This window comes from Vanellus vanellus (assembly GCF_965231255.1).
Source record: "Vanellus vanellus genome assembly, chromosome: 12".
In the NCBI taxonomy this organism is placed as follows: Eukaryota; Metazoa; Chordata; class Aves; order Charadriiformes; family Charadriidae; genus Vanellus; species Vanellus vanellus.
The window spans coordinates 1,979,883-1,998,526 of NC_138917.1; the positions used below are offsets into that span (position 1 = coordinate 1,979,883).

The window sequence follows — 18,644 nt, forward strand, 5'->3', positions numbered from 1 at the left end:
AGTACAAATGAGAAAAAGCCAGTATGGCAGTGAAAGAAAAAATACATGTGATCCAAAACTGGTGTTCTCTTTCTGAAATGGCTGTGTACTAGCGAGAAATACCTAGTGCACCTTGCTGAAGTATAAAGCCTGAAATTCATTGTCTTTTGGTTTTTACCAATGAATACACAAGCCAGTATCTCTACATTTTATTACTGTTGTATTTATGAAGTGTTTGTGAATCTGCAGGATCTCTGGAAGAGAGTAAAAAATTTATAAAGACACAAAAGTGCAAAATTCCTCACTGGAACTGTGAATATTTTTTTGTAACAGTAAGGAAGAGATGCAGACGGGAGATGAACCTGCTTGGGGCCATGCCCTCAGGCTCACGAAACCCTTGTGCAGCTGAAACCCGGTGTCGCTGGCGTTGTGCATGCAGAAGTGGGGCTCCAGTAAGGCTCTGGCAGTGATGCTCGGGCTTATGTAAAGGTAGGGCTGCTGCCTGAGAGGAATTGCTGTGAGACGCAGAAACCAGGGACAGAGAAGAACTTGCACAGAGGGTGATTCAAATGCAGCCAAATTTTATATGATACGGATTAATAAAAATATATCAGCTACCTCCGGGGTGTGTTTCTCCCTGTATCCTGACAGACTGGCACCACTTATGAAGTGAGGCATATTTTTTCATAAACTATTAATGTTTAAAGTAAGGATGTAATATATTCTCTTGTTTAATAGTTCTAACCTGTAGAAATAAATGTGCAGTAGGATAAGCAAACTGGCGATTAACTTAAAACCTCAAGAGCAGAGAAGTTCACTTGCTAGGAAAGAGGAGCACGGCGAGAAATGGTTGGGAGAGGTGGGAAGCCAGGGCAGCTAAGTGGCTTATGCAATTCCTCTGCAGAGAAAGGTAAGGCGGGCTGGGGGACGAAAGGAACAGAGCAAAGCAAAGCAAAAGGAATGGCCCCCGAGGGTTTTACAATACAAAAAGATTGTACTGGGGTTTAGGATAAAACTTTGTCTGACAGCTTGGGCATGGTGTTTAATGCAGTAGAAAGAGCAAACAACAGGGTGGCACAAATGAGTAAAAAGATCGCAAAAAGAAATGGAGTGACCTGGGTTGCTGCAGCACTTGAAAGGTTGTTGAGTGAGACCACATTTAAGACATCAGCTGCATCAATTTCTAGTCAGCCTTTGTGTATCCTTTTGACAAAACAAGATATTCTCAAAATTGTGGATAAAATGCTAAAGGAGCAGTTGTGAATGACCACTCCAGGGCATAGGTGAGCAAAAGCCAGTACAGCTGACGAGGGAAATTATGATTAAGTATCAGTGGAGAAAACAGAAAGGAATTGAAGGGGAAGGAAGCCAGGGGCTGCTTGAGTTAGTGACTTGTCATCACGAAGGACACTTTTGCGTTCCTTAATATTGAAAGGACAATTGGCTTTTATCAAAAGCCCGATAGAAGAAAGGAAACGGTAAGAACACATGCGCCCGAGTTGTGTCGCTGCCACTCTTGCTCTCCTTACTTCACATTACAAGCTGGACAGATGAGCGTGGCTTTGTTAGTAATCCAAATTTGCTCCATGTTTAACTGCAAATGTACTGACTGTCAAACAGAGGCCAAAGCAAGCAAAGGGCAAGTAGGCTTTACTGGGTTTTTTGGGGATTTTTTTTTTTTGGTTATTAGTGTGAAAATTGACTTTTTTTTTTTTTTTAGTTCCAGTATATGCTTTGTACTTTATTATTTGGAATGTGTTAGTACTTTAGGGACTCCTTTATTCAGATTGTTGAAAGTTCTTTTCCGTAACTATCTGTTATTAAAGTATACCGATGATCATAGTGTGCAGATTCTGACCTTAGTGTCAGTTAGCTGCAGTCCTACTTTGTTTCAGAGGTCTAACAAAAAAACAGGTCCCAAGGTAGCCCAGGTCTACAAGATGAGCATCTGGTAAATCCTGTAAATGAAGTATTCAGTTTACCCTAACAGGCTTCAGAATTGAGCCTTGTTGTCATGATTTGTTAAAAGATTACTTCATTTCTGGGATTTTTGGCTACATAAATCTTTTTTTTTCTTTATGATCCAGCAGTTAGCCTTTCAGACCTGCTACACAACAATGTAAGCAAGTGCACTAGGAAAAAAAAGCTGCTGTCCCAGACGCCTGTATTTTATCTTTTGGATCATCCAGCGTCAGAAAAAAGGCTGGATTGTTGATACCACCCAAGTAAGTGTAAGGTTTTTTACAGTGACGCACCAAGAACTACTGCATTTTACCAAATGAGGTTCCAAAAGTTAAGCTAGTACGTTCATCTGCGTATCCTCTGTTGATTGTTTCTTTGTATCCCTGCTCACTATGGATGCTGTAAAACTCCAGGTTCAACTCCCATTCGAAGTTGGGCTTGTACCATACTGTGGCAGTGTTTAGGGGAAATCGACAACGGGAATGTCAATAGTAAACTGATTTTGGGGCCATCTGCTGTATTTTAGCTGCAACTGCCACTATGTGGTGTGTGAACAAAGATCGAGTTTAGCTGGTGCACAAGGAAATGTAAATCCTGTTGTGTTCAGAAGTTATTTATGCAACAGTAGACTTCGGTATTTTATATGTAATAAATTCATTGCGTGTTAATCTCCTAAGTAATATCTATGGCCGGAATGAAGATAGCACATTTATTTTGCCACTAAAGAAAGAGTCATGACCCAAACCAAATAGCTATTTAATCTTACCATTGAAAAGATTTATTTATTTATTTATTTATTTATTTATATAAAATATAATGATTCTGTATGCTCTCTACTACAAGATTTTGAGATAATCGCTATGGAGCAATTGTAGCAGATTCTATCGCCAGAAAGATTGATTGCAAACTCCCAAGGTTTAAGGAGAGGGAACATGCGGATTTTGAAGTTCCAGATGCATTTGCTGTCCCGAAAAGGAAAATGCTTTTCTTGTCTTGTAAATGCAACAAACATTAATAACAGAGAAAGAATAAACCCAGAGAGTGCAATGTCAATTTATCTAGCCGATTTCCAGCGACCACACTTTAAAATGGAAGAATGTGTCTCCACTCTGCTCTGAAATGTCATACTAAATTGACAAAGATATTCCCATGATAACCGTCCAGAAAATAGCTGGTATCACCACTCTAACTGCTGCCTTTTGTTGATTTACTGTTATTTGGGCGACATGAAAGCCAATGCCAGCTGACACACGTGCATCTGGCAGGGAAAATGCTGATAAAAATTTCAGTGGTGGGGCTCGATATTCAAGTCAAAATGAAAAAAAAAAATCTGTGAATATATAGAGAGACTGTCTCTGAGAAAGAAGAAAGGTATGAAGTGAGGTGGTGCATGCTCTAAAAAGATAGGAAGCCCTCGTTTATGTTTTCTATGTGTTGGGATAACATTCCTCGCAGTGACAGTGAGAGCAGAGTGACCATAGTTGTTGTTGCTCCCTCTTCTCATGCATCCACCTGAGGAGTACGCGTGTGGAATACAACACGGTCATTGCCCAGAGTCCAGCGGGGAAACCTGCTCGAATTGTAGAGTCTGGGAGACTGTGGTGTTGGTGGAGGCTGGAGGCCCTCGTTTCCCTGAATACTGCCGTTCTTTGGGGTTTAGTTCAGATCCCAGGTGAAGCAGGGAGAGCGCAGCCCAAACACGGTGAAATTCCCATGTGTTGGTGAGTGCTTCTTGGGGTGTGCTTACCTCCTGCTCCACTAAATCTTCAAAAAGTGTATGCACATTGGCTGTGAAGCTACTAGAATATATTATCAAAACAATACATGTAATGTATAAAATGATCACATATTCCCTAAAAAGCACTAGGGAAATGCATTATTTAACACAGTGGCTCATGATGGTGTTTAGTCCGGAGCTAAATGCAGCTTCAGTTGTAATTATATATGTGCTTCACCGGTGGGGCCCCCATAAATGGATTTCAAAGCCGTGCTGAGGACAGTGTTATTACACCGATTTTCTATTACTTTCAAAATCATTTTGTTTCTGACAATGTGAACTGACAACAAAATGAATATATGTCCCACCCACTTAGGGTTTTTGTACATGCTCTTTCTTTCTTTTCCCTTTAGTTGCCCCATGTGAGGGACTTGATGCAGAAGTTACACTTACCCGAAACCAATATCCAGGCGCGTTTACATTCCTGCAGATGTAAGCCTGTGGGGCAGGAGCTCCGAGATGAGGGAAAGTAAAGAAGAGCACTCCTTTTATTGATGGAAAGGGATTAGTGTTGCTGTGAAGATATTTATTTACAGTCTGTCTATCCTGAAGCGGCTCTTAGGCAGACTGTAAAAACGCTGGATTTGGGAACGGTGCGGTGCTTGCCTAGAAGGTCTTGTAATCTGCATGGATGAAATGGGCACGAGAGACAGGGAAACCCAGCGAAACTGGGCAGCTCACTGCCATTATTGATGTGGGCTCGCATGGGAGTTTAGAAGCTTGTGCAAAGTGCAGTAAAAGTATACCTTTATATCTGACATTTAGTATTTAGTTTTATTACGTAAAGACAGCCAAGCTTGGTAATTCACTCAGAAATTCTTAGTGAGGTGATCAGTTTACGAAGATTATCTTCCTGCCATTCAATGGGATTAATTGATAATGCAAAAAAAAGGGTGTAACAATACACAAAACCATATAAAGCCGTCATGTGAATAATGTATTTTTACTGGGTTTTGTTAAGAAAAATTAAAGTGATCCGATCTTACCTATTCCTTTGAGAAATGTAGGCCTGCAGTCATTACCTATGTTTTAGAATGCCTCATTGAAAAATAAACAATCAGTTGAGCAAATAATCTACCATTATTTGACAGATCTTTAGGCTGTTACATGAAAAACAGGATTACTCAAGAAAAATCAGAGTCCTAGGAACACTGTAGCTAGAGACGGGATTAAGCAACGTGTCTTATTATTTGAATATGGTGTTAGAGGGTGAGGATAAATGAGGACAGTTGATAATAATGTCCGGATACAAATTGGCTTAGATCATGTCTTGCCATTGAAGATGAGTCAATCTGAACCTGAAAGCTGATTGACACTGAATAGATCATGTCTCTGCAGCTCAAATTTGTGCTGTGATGCTCTGTTCTTTTACAGTGGGTACTGCTGTCACTCGCCTTTGTGAATTTTATGTAGACAAAGTGGGCTTGATTTCCCTCTAGGCGCTGTTGCCCTGTCTTCAGTTGTAGAAAGTGTCTCTTTCTTGAGTTAGGTGACATGAAGTTGGATTGTAGAAAAACGAGGCAGATAGACAGGATTTGATGACTTTACATAGGAACCTCACATTAACATTTGTAAAGACGTGGGGAAGCGTGCGTGAGGGAATTGTTTGGGTGGGTAAGAAGATGGATTTGGGACCTTGTTTGGAAACGGTGGGGGTGTAAGGGAGGAAAAATGTGTGTGGGAGCGTGGGTGGAGGGAACAGCTCCTAGTTTGGGAAAGCAGGGTGAAGGGAAAACAAACTTGAAGCTGAGCAAGTCCACACTGTGTTCTCAGAGGATAATTCCGTAGAAATATCTGGTGGGTATTTCATTTCCTCAGGCTTCTTGGTGGGGTGAGTGTTGCAGCTCTTTATTACCTAGCAGAAAAGCCTTACTTGGGTGCAGCACAATCGCATGCTCAGCGTTCAATAAGAACCCTTCAGTTTCCGCAAATAAAGGAGATATGTGAAAAAGATACGCTGATTTTAGATTCAGTGGAGCTCCTCTAAGCTGAATCTGAAAACCATAACTAAATGCAAATGACAGAAGAAAGACAATTGTGCTCTCTGGAGATAAGGGCAACTGATAGGTGGAGCAGCAGAAAAACCCCTATTAAAATGAGCACATTGGAAGGAATAAGATCAACCGCTATAATGTTTTCTGTGTCGCCAACCTGCTATTGCAGCTTGAACTGTTCCCATTACAGCAAAACATTATTGAAAGGACTTAAATAGCTTGCCTAGCAGAGCAGCACATAGTAGTATCACTGTAATTAAGCTTCCACCAGCATTTCTGTGATAAACATATCTTCAGGGTCCTATAACCCAGCTTTCAAATCTTTATTTGGTGCTTGCAGTATACGGTGCTTTGATTTACCATTTGTCCAAAGATTATAACGTGAAAGCGTGCTCTCATCGTGGTGGAGCCTGGTTCAGATCAGAGGCGCTTAGAGCAGTATGAGTGTTCCAGAGCCCTCTGGACAGCGTTGGCTCTTTGGGGACTGTCCTGCCTGTGGGGAAGCAGGCAGCTGAGCACGTGGGTACAGTGGAATCACGGTGTTTGTGTTCAGTAGAGCCTCATCCCTGCAGGGTTCGGTAGTTGTGCAGTGCTCGGGAGGGGGCAGGAAAATCACAGTGGACTGACAGTCACGGTTTGATTCCCATTTCATCTCCTCTGCTTGGGCAGGAACGTAATCAGCGCCGGCTCCTTTCTCTGCATAGGCAGTACGGGAAAGGCTCTTGGGGTTAAGAGAATCCAGCAGCCACTGAACTTGTATTAGCACATGTGGGTGGGCAGAAGTTTGGATCTGTACTCAAAATACTTCCTCTGATAAGGGACCTAGAGAAGATTGCTAGTTCATTGCAGTGAGAAGAAAGAGACTCAGTAAACTTCAATTTCTGCACACTCTGGGTGTTTAACAATGACTCAGGCAGGCATCCTTCTATGAACGCCCTGTCTTTTTTCAGAAAGCAAGGAAGCCTCAGGAAGACTTTAGCTTCTAAAGGCAGCACATTAACAATACTCTCATATCCAGCGTGTGAATGCAAGGATGCTTTCCCAGGCCATTGAAGGTGCTTAGCATTTTGTGCTCTTTCTGAGAATCAGTGGATGTACATACAGTTCAGTTTTCCTTCAGGAACTTGGTGCTGTCAGCTTCGCTGCCCTAGAGCTCAGTCTCTCCCATCTCCTTTGGGATTAATATAGATATTTCAGAGTATAATAAGGTATAATGTTCATTAAGGGGTTTTGCTAGCTACAAGTCCAGAGACTTAAACGAAAGTCTGTAGCAATTCTGGACTAAAATTTGCTCGTTACTGTGCTTCATATGGTGGTGTGTGGAGGCCTCTCCGTTCCTAGCAAAAACCAAAAGGTTTGAGACATTGCCTCATTAATACTGACTGCTGTAAGCAAGTCTCTGAGCCCTAAGCAAGGTCCGCTGTGAACAGTGCCTGTGTTACTGCGCCTTAGAGGGGATGTCATGGGGATTCTTCGTAGTGTGGCTTACGCAGCCACAGCTGCTGTCGCTTCAGTGCCCACTAGAAGTAGGTGCTGTTTATTGTGATGCAATTCTGGGCACCTCTGAGAAGCATCAAAATAAAATACACTGCATAAACACATACAGCGTAGAACCTTGGTTGTGCATGTTACTTTTTCTCCTCTACCTAAGTAGAGTCCAGTTCAGCCCCATTTATAGTGCGTCAGCTCTTAAGTTTAAATTCTACATGTGAATGCTTCCAAGGCTGATCCCTTGAACGTTGGCCCAAGCAGCGGCTGTCATGGAAATGAAAGCTTGTCCAGCTGTTTAGCTGTTCTTTGGGGTCTTCAGAGCTGTCCTGGGATGAGCGTTCTGTGGTCAAAGGAAATGCTAACTGGAAGTGAGTGTGTTTCGTGGGTCCTTTGCTGTGCTGTAAAGGGTTTGAACAACAGGGGCCTCTGAACCTGGAGACTAAAAACATCAGAGGTGGGTAGAAATTAAAAAAGCTAATCGTAGAGCTGTGCAAGAAAAAGAGATGAGTGTTGATTATTTGTTGTGGTCTAGAATGGATAATTTGGGCAGCTGCAATAAAGGTCTGGTGTAAGTAGTATGAATGGCTAAAATAAACATGTTTCTTAGAGGCAGAATTGAAGTAATGAAAAGGCACTGAAACTTGAGTCCCATGACTAAATGTAAGTCTTTTTCCATCCCATATGGAGCCACGTGAGGTATGTTGGTCATATGTTTAGCATCTCATAAAAATAAAATCTGTGCTTTATTTCTCACCAGTGTTTTCTGCATGCAATAAATACTCTTTATGGCTATGCCACAGATTTTAAATGTCTAACATGGTAATTTTAACTTCCAGATGTGTACTTGACAGCCTTGCTGTAACTCTCCCTCATATTAACTGTGTTACCCATCACTCTTACTCACAGCAACCTGTGAACTGCAGGTTCTACTCATGCCTTATGCTACAGGTCCTCTGTTAATTGCAGTCTGAATAATACTATATACACCATGCAGAGGTGTTTTAATTATAAGTCTTTGTAGATCTTTTGCAAAAATCTCTTGTGCCTGGAAGTGTGCTGTAAAATAATGAATAGTATTGCAGCTTCCATCCTTAAAATGCGTAAGCATTAGAGAGTGTTACTTATTCAGAATGGTTTTATGCATATTAACTAACCCTTGCAATGATGTGGGGACGTGTGTGTGTACGGTTGCTATGGCACATGAAGAGGAAGAGAATGGCCAAATAACCTTTCCAAAGGGAATCGCGTAAAAGCGAGAATCTGGGGCTGCATGACATACCTGAGGTGGAAAGGGAAGCCTGTGTCACAGCTGGGGTACGAGCCCGGGGTTCTGCTCTTGCACACAGGCTTCATTAGTGCATATTGTTAATAAGTCACAAATTTCCTCCTGAAATATGTCTACATCGAAGGCAGTCAGCTTTGCATAGGTCTGTTTGGTGACCACGTCGCGTTCTGCCAGGTAGCCTTCTCTTGGAGGGCCGTGTGCTGCTTCCAGTTCACTCAGAGGTGGTGTGTGTGCCAGCAGACAGGTCATACACAGCTGTGCCCGCAGAACGCCTTGTCTGCTTGCCAAGTGCTTGCATCAGCATCCAAAAAAATCCAGATGTTGTGGCAAAATCCAAGAAACTCAGTTCTGATTAGGGTTGATGCTTAATCATCTATTTACAAGAAGGAATCAATTGCGGTGTTTGTTTTACTAGGATTGAAGAGAATCACCTAATTTTTCTAGCTAACTCAAAGCTCTTTTAGTAGAGGAAGAAGAGGAGGTTGGCTGTGTTCTAACACTCTTTCACGGCTCTTCAGTAAGGGTATAACCCTTTCACTTGCTCAAAGCGGTCGTTCAGCCTGGCTTGATGAGCAGTTTTGCCAGAGCCCTGCAGGTACGGAGGGACAGATCTGAGTCTGTTCAAGATGTGATTGCTCAGTCAGGTGACAAGTAGTCACTGCCAAACTGACAGAACGAGCTAATGATTTTGTGTCAGCATGAGCCATAGCTCTGCTGCCTGGTATTTCTGACTCCCCTGCGTCTAGCCCTCTGCTAGCTTTCTAGGTGTATTCCTTGATGCCAGCTCTTTTGCATGCTTGACTTTCTTGGTGGGTCCCTGCTAGCCTTGCCTTCTGCTCCTGCTGGCGGTTGCTGTTGAGTATTAGAAGGCAGCACAACCGGGCACGGCCATCGGGTGTTTCTGCCCCTGTCTGAGCTGCGCTGGTCACAAAGGTTGTGGGTTTTGCTGCTCGGGATCATTACCTGGATGCAATTGCAGAGCTCATGTCATTCTCAAGCGCTGGTCTCTTCTCCCACGGAACAGGCGATAGAACAAGAGGAAATGGCCTGAAGCTGCGCCAGGGGAGGTTTACACTGGATGTTAGGAAAAATTTCTTCACTGAAAGGGTTGTCAAACATTGGAAGAGGCTGCCCAGGGAAGGGATTGAATCACCATCCCTGGAGGGATTTAAAAGATATGTAGACGTGGCTCTGAGCGACATGGTCTAGTGGTGGGCTGGGCAGTGCTGGGTTAACAGTTGGACTTGATGATCTTAAAGGTCCCTTCCAACCAAAATGATTCCATGATTCTGTGATTCTGTGTACTGTTAGGAGGGCAGTGCACTGCTTGCATCTCCTTGCCCCCCATGTTTGCAGTGGCAAAACACTTCAGGTTTGGGAAATCGTCAAACACTCCGTGCTGGAGTAGTTAGCACTGACATTCGGGAAGTTTCAGGATCCATGTGGAGGGCTTTCACCCTCCTGAGTGATTCAGAGGAGAGCTTCATGGTCTCCCCAGCTGTGTTACATACCCGTATGATCTCTATCCATCCTCCTGCCTCTCAAACAGTAATTCCTCAACCAGGCAGCTGCCTACTCTGCTGTACGCCCAGGCACGGTAAACCACAGCGGCACCTTCACGGAGCCTCCCGCGGCTGCCCGCGGGGCTGGCCGGGGCCGTGCAAGCGGGGCTGCCTGCAAGAGGTGCAGGACCCGCTGAGCTGGGTGGTGATTGACCTCTGCTCGGCAATCTGCCAGGACTGCCGTTTTTGGAAGAAATCCTCAGCTATTGCCAGCTGCACGTGTTGGTGAAACGTGCTCTGGCTCTAACGGAGAAGGAGCGCTGGCGGGGCGGGAGCTGCCGTCCCGTGGGGTTTGCTCGCAGAGCCCTGGTTGTACCCGGCATCTGCGGGAGGAGAGAGGAGGATGGCGGCAGGATGGGACCTGTGCGCGTCAGGGGACCAGATGTGAGAGCGGGGCGGGCTGAGGCAGCTCAGCTGCTGCTGAGGAATGAGGGGGCCCTGTCCCTCGGGCTAGTCTCTGCTTACACAGAATTTGCTACTTGTATACAAGATAACTTTTTGAATCAGAGGGAGAAATAACTTTTTTTTTTCCTCTCCTCTTTTTGACCTAAAAATCCATGTGCTGCTATATTTCTCTCTCCTCCTCTCTCCCCATCCTAGCAGGATTTGCTTGCTATCAAGGAGCTGTTTTGGGGCATATTCTTATGCCAGGCGTCACAAAGTCAGCAGGCATCCAAGGGGGGGTGGCAGTGGGGGTGAGCGCAGAGGGGGTGCTGGGGCTCCCAACGCTCCTGCTGGTGGGGTATTGCAGACTGGCACTGGCCATGGCGGAGGATTGGGCCGGGCGTTGTGTTTGGGAGTTGAGTATGACATGGATGTGAGAGCTCCGTCTGCAGCATGGAAAAATAATAATTAAGGAGTGGCTGAGGTGGGATTGGAGAGGTGGTGGCTGCTCTCAAGTCCTTTGTCACAGTGCTGCCAATACGGGTTGTACAGGTGCTCAAAGAGGCCCATGCATGTCATTCTGCCTGTTCAAAGGGAGGATGGCTCTGCTGAGGCTCAGTCCTTGTGGTGTTGGTGCCATCTAGCACAGCTTGTCTGTGGTTATGTGGCGCTGGGAGTGACCTGAACTAAGGAGCATTGGGCTTTTTGTGGGGCTGGTTCTGGCTCTGGATGTTTGCCTTGAGGACGGGAACAGGGGCCATGGCGGCTGCCAGCGTGCAGAGCGGGAGCCGTCTGGGAGAGGAGAGAGGAGCGACCAGGAGAGGCGGTGGGCTGAGAAGCGGCTGCTGAAGGCGCTGTGGGAGGTGCAGCAGATTGCCAGTGCGCACAGTCCCTTACGCTGCCACGAACTTTTATTGTAACTGTAGCCCAGTAAAACATTATAAAGAGACTTTAAACTGGCAGAGGTGTTTGCTCCTATTGCTTCGTGTCTGAGCAGCTTGAGCTGATCCTGAAGACCTGCAGGCAGAGACTGCCTCTCCTGCCACGCTGCGCTCTGCAGGGCCGTGGGTCACTGGTTGCAGTCATCTGTCTGGAGGAGCGTACTAGGAGAGAGGATGAAAGTTGATTAAATTATGGATTACAAATACGGAATTAAGTCCACTTGCAAGGAGTCTTTGACTTCCATGAAGCCATTAATCTGTAATTGTGTGACAAGTGATTCTGTGAATACTTTCAACTTTTAGGTGGTCACTGAAGGGTTCCTGGTATTTTTTTTCCCTGGTTTGTTTGTGTGACTACTTGGGAAAGTTTTGCTGCATGGTTATAATGTAAAAATAATGAAAAGGTAATGACTAGTGGAGAATACATGTGTTCAAACACAAACCCACTCATTCAATGCAAACCCCAACTGCATTACAGGAGTCACTGAAAATAAAAATTATTTGGTATTGCTTGAGAAAATCCTGATTAGTAATTGCAGTTTGGCTTGGAAGGAAAAGTACTTTTAAGTAGGGTTGGGCAAGACCTTTATCGTCAAAACCAGATTTCAGTGTCATATGACAAATGAGCGGGAGTTAGTGTTTGACTCCTTCTGGCAAAGAGGCCGACGTGCCCCAGGCCGGGTGATCTGGACTGACGTTGGAACCCAGGAGACATCTGGAGCTCTCATCCTTTCCCACAGCGATTTCCCTGCCCTTTATGCCCTTCAAAACTCCTGCCTGAACCAAGATCACCGCTTTTTCCTTTACCAGTCCAGCTGTTGTCACCTTTCGGGCTCCCGGAAAGGTCTCGGTATTTTTGTGAAATCAGCGTTAAAGCCTGAAAGCGACGGCGTTAACGTTCCGGCGCGGGCGGTTGTGCGGAGCAGGGGTAGGAGCCGGGCGGCAGCGGAGCGGAGCGGAGCGGGGCCGCAGCGCTGCCGTGCAGTGCCACCAGGCGTCGGCTACCGGCCACGGCACCCGCTCGCCCGCCCGCCTCCGGCCCCGGCCCCCGCCCCGGCCCCGGCCCCGGCCCGCCCGCCGGCCGGCCCCTGGGAGGGTCTATGGCACTCGCGGGGGTGTTACACAGCTGCGGTGTGGGCTGTTCTGCCTGCAGTAAGGGCAGCGGTAAAATCCGTGCTTCAGGTGCCCTTCGGGTTTTTGGCATTTTTGGGTTCCTCAGGTTTGCTCTTGAAATGGGGCGAGTAAAAGCACAGACAGCCGTCCGGAAAAGACATTTTAGAATGATGGAATCTGGACTCACATTTCAGTGTGTTTTCTCTGTACTGGCCAAGTTACATAAAAGGAGTTTGTAGTGGCCAGATGTTGTCCCAAGAAATCCCGGTGACAGAGGAGGTTCTCTGCGGGCCAGAGCAGTGGGTGGCTCCGTGGTGGCTCACAGAATCCCAGAATCCCAGGCTGTTGAGGGTCGGAAGGGCCCTCTGGAGCTCCCCCAGTGCCACCCCCCGCCAGAGCAGGGGCACCTCCAGCAGAGGCCCAGGACACGTCCAGGCGGGTTTGGGATGGCTCCAGAGTGGGAGACTCCCCCCCCTCTCTGGGCAGCTGTGCCACTGCTCTGCCGCCTGCACAGGGAAGAAGTCCCTCCTCAGGTTGAGATGGAACTTCCTATGGTCAAGTTTGTGCCCATTCCCTCTTGTCCTTGCTCCTTTGGAACCTCTCCATTTGCAAATGTCCTGCTTTGTAGAGGGCATGGCAGGTCAGGCCTCGAGTTCCAGAGGGGCTGCTAGAAGAGCTCCTTGGGCCACTTGCAGTCCATCTCTTACTGACTCTCTAAAAAACCTTATTTGGTTTATTTTTCGGATGTGTTTGCCTGCTGAACTCTGCCTTGCTGCGTTCTGCTCGTTTCGGTAGCTTCGTTCAGAGCACTGGCTTTCAAGGAGAGGTTCCTTTTTCATGAGGAATGAAAGAATTGCAGAGATTTATGATTGATTGTGGCATTGCTGAAGGGGTTAACGGGAATGGATTAGGAGAGTGTTGTGGGAAAGCAGGTGGGACAGCCCCTGGCTGGCGATAAGCGGAAGGAAACGCTGTTTTTCCCTTTTCTTTCAGGTCAGGAAGAAACAAAGTCAGGAAGCTGAGAGAGGTCAGCAAAGATCCAGGGGCTTTTATCGCTCATGAAAGAGTTTTGCTGGTTTTGTTGTCCTTTTTCTGATGCAGGCTGAAAGGGTGTTTTTGCTGTTTTGTTTTCTATCCTGCTTTTTCTAAGGACTAGATTTAGGCTAAGCCATCCTATGATCTGATCAGACTCTTACTCAGTTCCTGGTAAGACTTGACTTGTGCTACAGTAAAATTGTGATAGCTTCTTTAATGGGAAAGATATCGCCTTGCTGATTTCTTTCATTCCGGGAAGCATGTGAAGGTACAACCGTAAGAGTTTCATTTCTTACTCCCTCAAATTTGAAAAATTTATTAAAAAAAAGTAGGAAGGGAGAATATGTCAGGAAAGATGGTGATTGTTCTTTTTTTGTGTCCTAGCCTCACCTGAAATACAGTGGAAGGATGTGTAACTATTATTTCTAACCAAACAGCATAGTATAGCTGTGTGTTTACCCCTACCACGAGCATTTCCCCTGCATGTGACATATGGATAGGAGAGAAAACATATAAAATAAATGTATTTAGGTGGATCCGTACTGGAAACTCTAAGCTCAGAAAACCCAGCATGGCTTTACGTGGCTTGGTCCCGACAGTTAGTCCTGGCTGGCTGGCAATACCTGTGCTCGGGCAGGTCTGACCGCCAGCTTGGCTGGTCCCTCCTGGGGCGGCTCTAAGCCTTTGTTGCTGAAAGCAGAGAAGGGAAGAACCCACTAACTGAAGAACAAGAACTCACAAAATACTGTTTTTTCCCTTTTATAATTAGTCCTTCTGTTTTCACTGGATTTCCTGTTCTATTCTTCCTGACAGTGTATCAGCAGTACTGGACTGTAATCGCATAATACCCGATACAGTTGTTCTTTCTTTCTCTGAACAGTGGAAATTTGTTTTGATAATGGGACCTTCGCTCACCTGAGCTGTCTGGGAAGCGCGGCCGTGTGCCAGGTGTTAGAATTCAAACAGCTTTTCGGCGCTGCTTTGATGCTTATCAAGGATACTGATCACAAGTCATTATTTCATAGAAATTTCTAATGGGGTGGGAGTGAAAAACCTTTATTAAATGGCGTGAACTGCTGCATCTGAATGTAATAAAATAATAATTTATGATATATTTTTAGGGATAAGATATTAAAATGCATATTAATTAAATGAATAATGAAAACTTTTATGAGAATCTCTGCTACAAGTTGCAAGTAGCTGTTTAATCAAATTCTCTCTATGGAAAAATGCATTTCATTATAACATAATTAGCACATCTATTGTGTTTTTAATACAACTTGTGCTAAAGTGTGTTTGATCTGGAGTTTGCTTGTGGCAATTAGCAGTGAAGGAATTGAACTTTTTTGCTTTATTCCGGGCTTTGTAAATTCTAAGTGCCATATCTGGGGAAAATTGACGTGATTTTTTTAAAGTGCTAGGATAATCTTGGGATTATATAGGGATAGTCATTATTAGCAGCAAAAAGAAATGGTAAGGAACTGTGCTGTCTAAAGCTACAAATTTAGGGGTCTTTTTTTTTTTTTTTTTTTCTGTTACTGGTGGGTGCTGTTCTGTTGTGTCCTAACTAACTCCTGGACTGTGAGAAGGCTGGAGCTTTTTGCAAGCAGCCGAGTGACCGTGCTCTGGTCCATCAGTGGGAGCAGGTGAGGGGAGCAGCAGGGCACAGGGTAGGATCGGGCAGTGGTGCTGGGCTGTCGGGCTTTCCTCCTGCAGAGTGAACGCTGATGGACCGCTCTAGCGGTGGGCACATGTGGAGGTGCCCCGCAGGCGGGTGGTCTGCGCTGGCCCAGGGGTTAGTACTTTCTGTTCTGCAAAGTGCTTTCCCATTCCAGAGGAGTACTCTTCCAGTAGGAAGAAAGGGCAGGGTCTCAGTAAAAACGGTGGTTCAAAATCACCCTGATGCCTGGCTGCTAAAATACCAAACATCTGCTGGGAAATGGGATGCATCCTGTAGCACTGGCAGGCACGAGTCCCCCAAAGTCGGGGCGTTCAACCTTGTCAGCTGCTGGAACCAGACAGCACTGCTGGGGCTTTCCCTTACCCAGGAACGTTACTGACAGCTTCCCAAAGACTGGGAGAAAACTGCTTTTACAGAAAGTCCTTTGGTGAATTTGTGTCTAGTCTGAATTTGCTTAGAGCGCAGATACCAGTGTTTTTATGGTTGAGTTCTCTGTGCTACAAAGCCTGGTGTTGTCTTGTGTGAGAAACTCATTAATGCACAGAACATCCAAACTTGAGATTGGCTTTTATGTAGTAAAAAAAAAAAAATACAGTACAGCAATATAAAAAGAAACTATCCAGTGCAAACATCTTTATACAGTGGAAATTGATACAGCATTCTTTAAAATAGCTTTATAAAACAGGCTTAAAAATAACGGTTACAGGTAATACTATCTGGATGATGCTTACCAAAGTACTTTACTTACTGCACTAAATAATTTCATAACTAACTTTACCTGTTGATAGCCAATACCTAGTTACTGATGAAAACCTTAAACTGTAAGTATTATTAGTTAGCAGTCTTTATAATATACTAACAAGTGGAACCTCAATAGCATACACTGTTGACTGGATTAAGCAAAATGGAAGAAAACGAACATATTAAAAATAAAACCAAGGCCGTCATCCCAAAACATAGTTCTTTTATAAAGGATGTGATCCAAAGCTGATTTGACTAATGGGCACAATTCTACTTAGTTTTCCTTTAGTTCATATTTGAAAATTTGAGTGATTGCGTTATTGACGATAGTAGGCATTAGTCTCCAGCTAAGTTATGTATTGGGCACCTTTTTATAGTTGTGAGGTCTAATATGAGACTATATTACAGTGCATTGCTATTTCCTGCCAAGAAAACATTTTTGGGGAAGGGAATGTAAATTAGAGATGACATGAATAAGTGAGAAGCAAATTTGTGAGGTTCCACTATACTGGTTTAGGAAAAAAAAAAAAGATTTAGTGTTATTTGGTTAGCTACCAAATTTAAATAATCAAATCAACTAAACTAATACATACAGCTCCAGCACAGATTCTGCAAAATTGAGTATCTGTGTGGCAGGGCTCTGTTCCTGGTGAAGGCAACGGGAATCTGCGTTGCCAGAAGCCAGAGACAGGCCATTGTCTTAAGAGACCCGCTTTTTACAAACTGTATTTGGCTGGGTAACTTCCTGCATGGGAAGTTTCATTCTGTTCATTCTGTGGCTCTTCATCAGGCGAGAAACTGAACACACGCTTCCCAGGGACATAGTAGCTGCAGCTCCAAAACCTTACTTACATTTGCAGTTCTTTTGTGCAGACAAATGTGTGGGTGTGTAGCATTCTGGTTTGGAAGTCTACAATATTTTCCTAGGTGGAAAATACCCGTTTTACAGTACCTGCTTAGAAAAAAATCAAAACAGTTTCACAGTAATGAGGCCCTTCGTTTGTTTGTCCCTGAAATAATACAATTGCTTTAATAGTGTTGAATAAAAAGCCTATTCAACCTCTTTAGAAATCTAGAGAGACCTATGTTGCCATCTAGAGAGATTTACAGTATTGGAGTCTTAACATTCCCCTGATCGTCACATTTCCTGCCCTGCAGGATATGTGCTGTTGAGTAACACTGAGATCCTATTTACAGAAAGAAAAACCAATTTTGCTGCTAGCTAGAGCAAATTCTAGCACGCCAGAAAGGTGCCTGAAATCATCATCAGGCTGTTAAAAATGACAGATGAAACCAGATTGTGCATCTAAAAATCCTGTCTAATTTTATCTTTAGTAACTCGTTTATGTAGCAGAAGACTATAAAGCAAGAATAATTAATAGATTGGAAAGAAGGAAAAAATCGTGCCTCTTTTTGAAAGTGATGGAATAATTTCTAATATTAAGTGATAGACCATATGTTCCTCCTCTCCTCTGCTGGATAAGCGTAAGCGTGGCATGTCAATAAAGATGTTACAAGAGGGCCAGGCAAACCAGCCGGCTGGAGATGCAGGAGGTTATCCAAAACATTCCTTCCCAAAGCTACCGAACCTCTCTGTTCCAGTGGATGGTGCCTGTGAATGCATGTCGATGAAAACAGTACAGGAGGAGAGGAACGAAGGAGAAGCTGGGGACAAACCCACTTTTTCAGGATCAGTGCCTATAGGGGTAGAGGGAGGAGTTGTGTCCTAGAAGACTCGAGCAGGTCCTCGAGCAGCAATCTCGGGGGAAGAACTGAATGGCAGCAAGGCTAGCAGCGCTGGGGGAAGTCAGTGTGTGTGATCTGTGTGTTTCTTTTTAACCCTACCGCTGTCAGGTTTTTTTTCATGTCTGTTTGAAATCCTAGTGTGGCTTGGGTGAAGAGCTGTGAGTTCTTCTTTGGCCATTGACAGGCTCTTCATGTCTATCTGTAGTGGGAGGGAGAAAATTCATGGCTAATTTGAACTTAATATGCGAAATCTTCGTTTGGTTCCGATCCATACAGCTCAGCTAACATTTTAAACCTGGGGCCCCAGTCATTTAGAAAGTCATAGTCAATGTCTGAGTCTGAGGAGCCTGATCCCAAAGAGCTGAGAGATTCTGCAATGGACTCAGCACCTTCGTAGCCGTAAATGTGAAGTGTGTCATACGGCAGCAAATCCCTGTCATTGTCGGCTTCGTCCTTCTTAACCTCAATCATCATTTCCATTTCTCCAGCACCAGAAGTCAGATTTCCAGGAGGCTTTTGGACTTGCGCATATGGAGAGGGCACTGGCTCTGGCTTGATGCCGTTCTTGCGGACAGAGTTGAGTACGGATACATCATAGCTGGTGGTATCCATTTCACCACCCCCTTCTTCATCGTAAGTGACAAGCTGCTCATGAATCTCTGCCACGTTCCTCCCAAGGCCGCTCAAATCCTTCTTGTGTCTCTTTCTTAGAAGAATTAGCAATATGATCACTGCAAAAAAAACTTAGATGAGCACGCGTAAATACAGAAGTAAGGAAGTAAAACAAATTGCGTTTAACACAGTCTGAAGTGGTTTTTATTCTGCAGTGAATTTTTATAAATATTTAAATGTTTAAAAATAGTGTAAAATACTGTTTAACTGTAGGATTTGTATGTTCTCAAGGCATTTCAGCCCGTACAGGAATTGTACAACTGGCTCTTGAGCTGGAGTCA

The 18,644-nt window shown here is 44.6% G+C and overlaps 1 protein-coding gene across 1 annotated transcript in view; it reads right to left on the reverse strand.

Annotated features, from left to right (window-relative positions):
* Window positions 1–15,754: 15,754 nt before the first annotated feature.
* CDH5 (cadherin 5) overlaps window positions 15,755–18,644 on the reverse strand; it is a 31,209-nt gene continuing 28,319 nt past the window's right edge. The window contains exon 12 of the mRNA XM_082489466.1: window positions 15,755–18,422. Within this exon, the coding sequence (XP_082345592.1) occupies window positions 17,929–18,422 (494 nt within the window). The 3' untranslated portion in view covers window positions 15,755–17,928. The remainder of the gene's footprint in view (window positions 18,423–18,644) is intronic.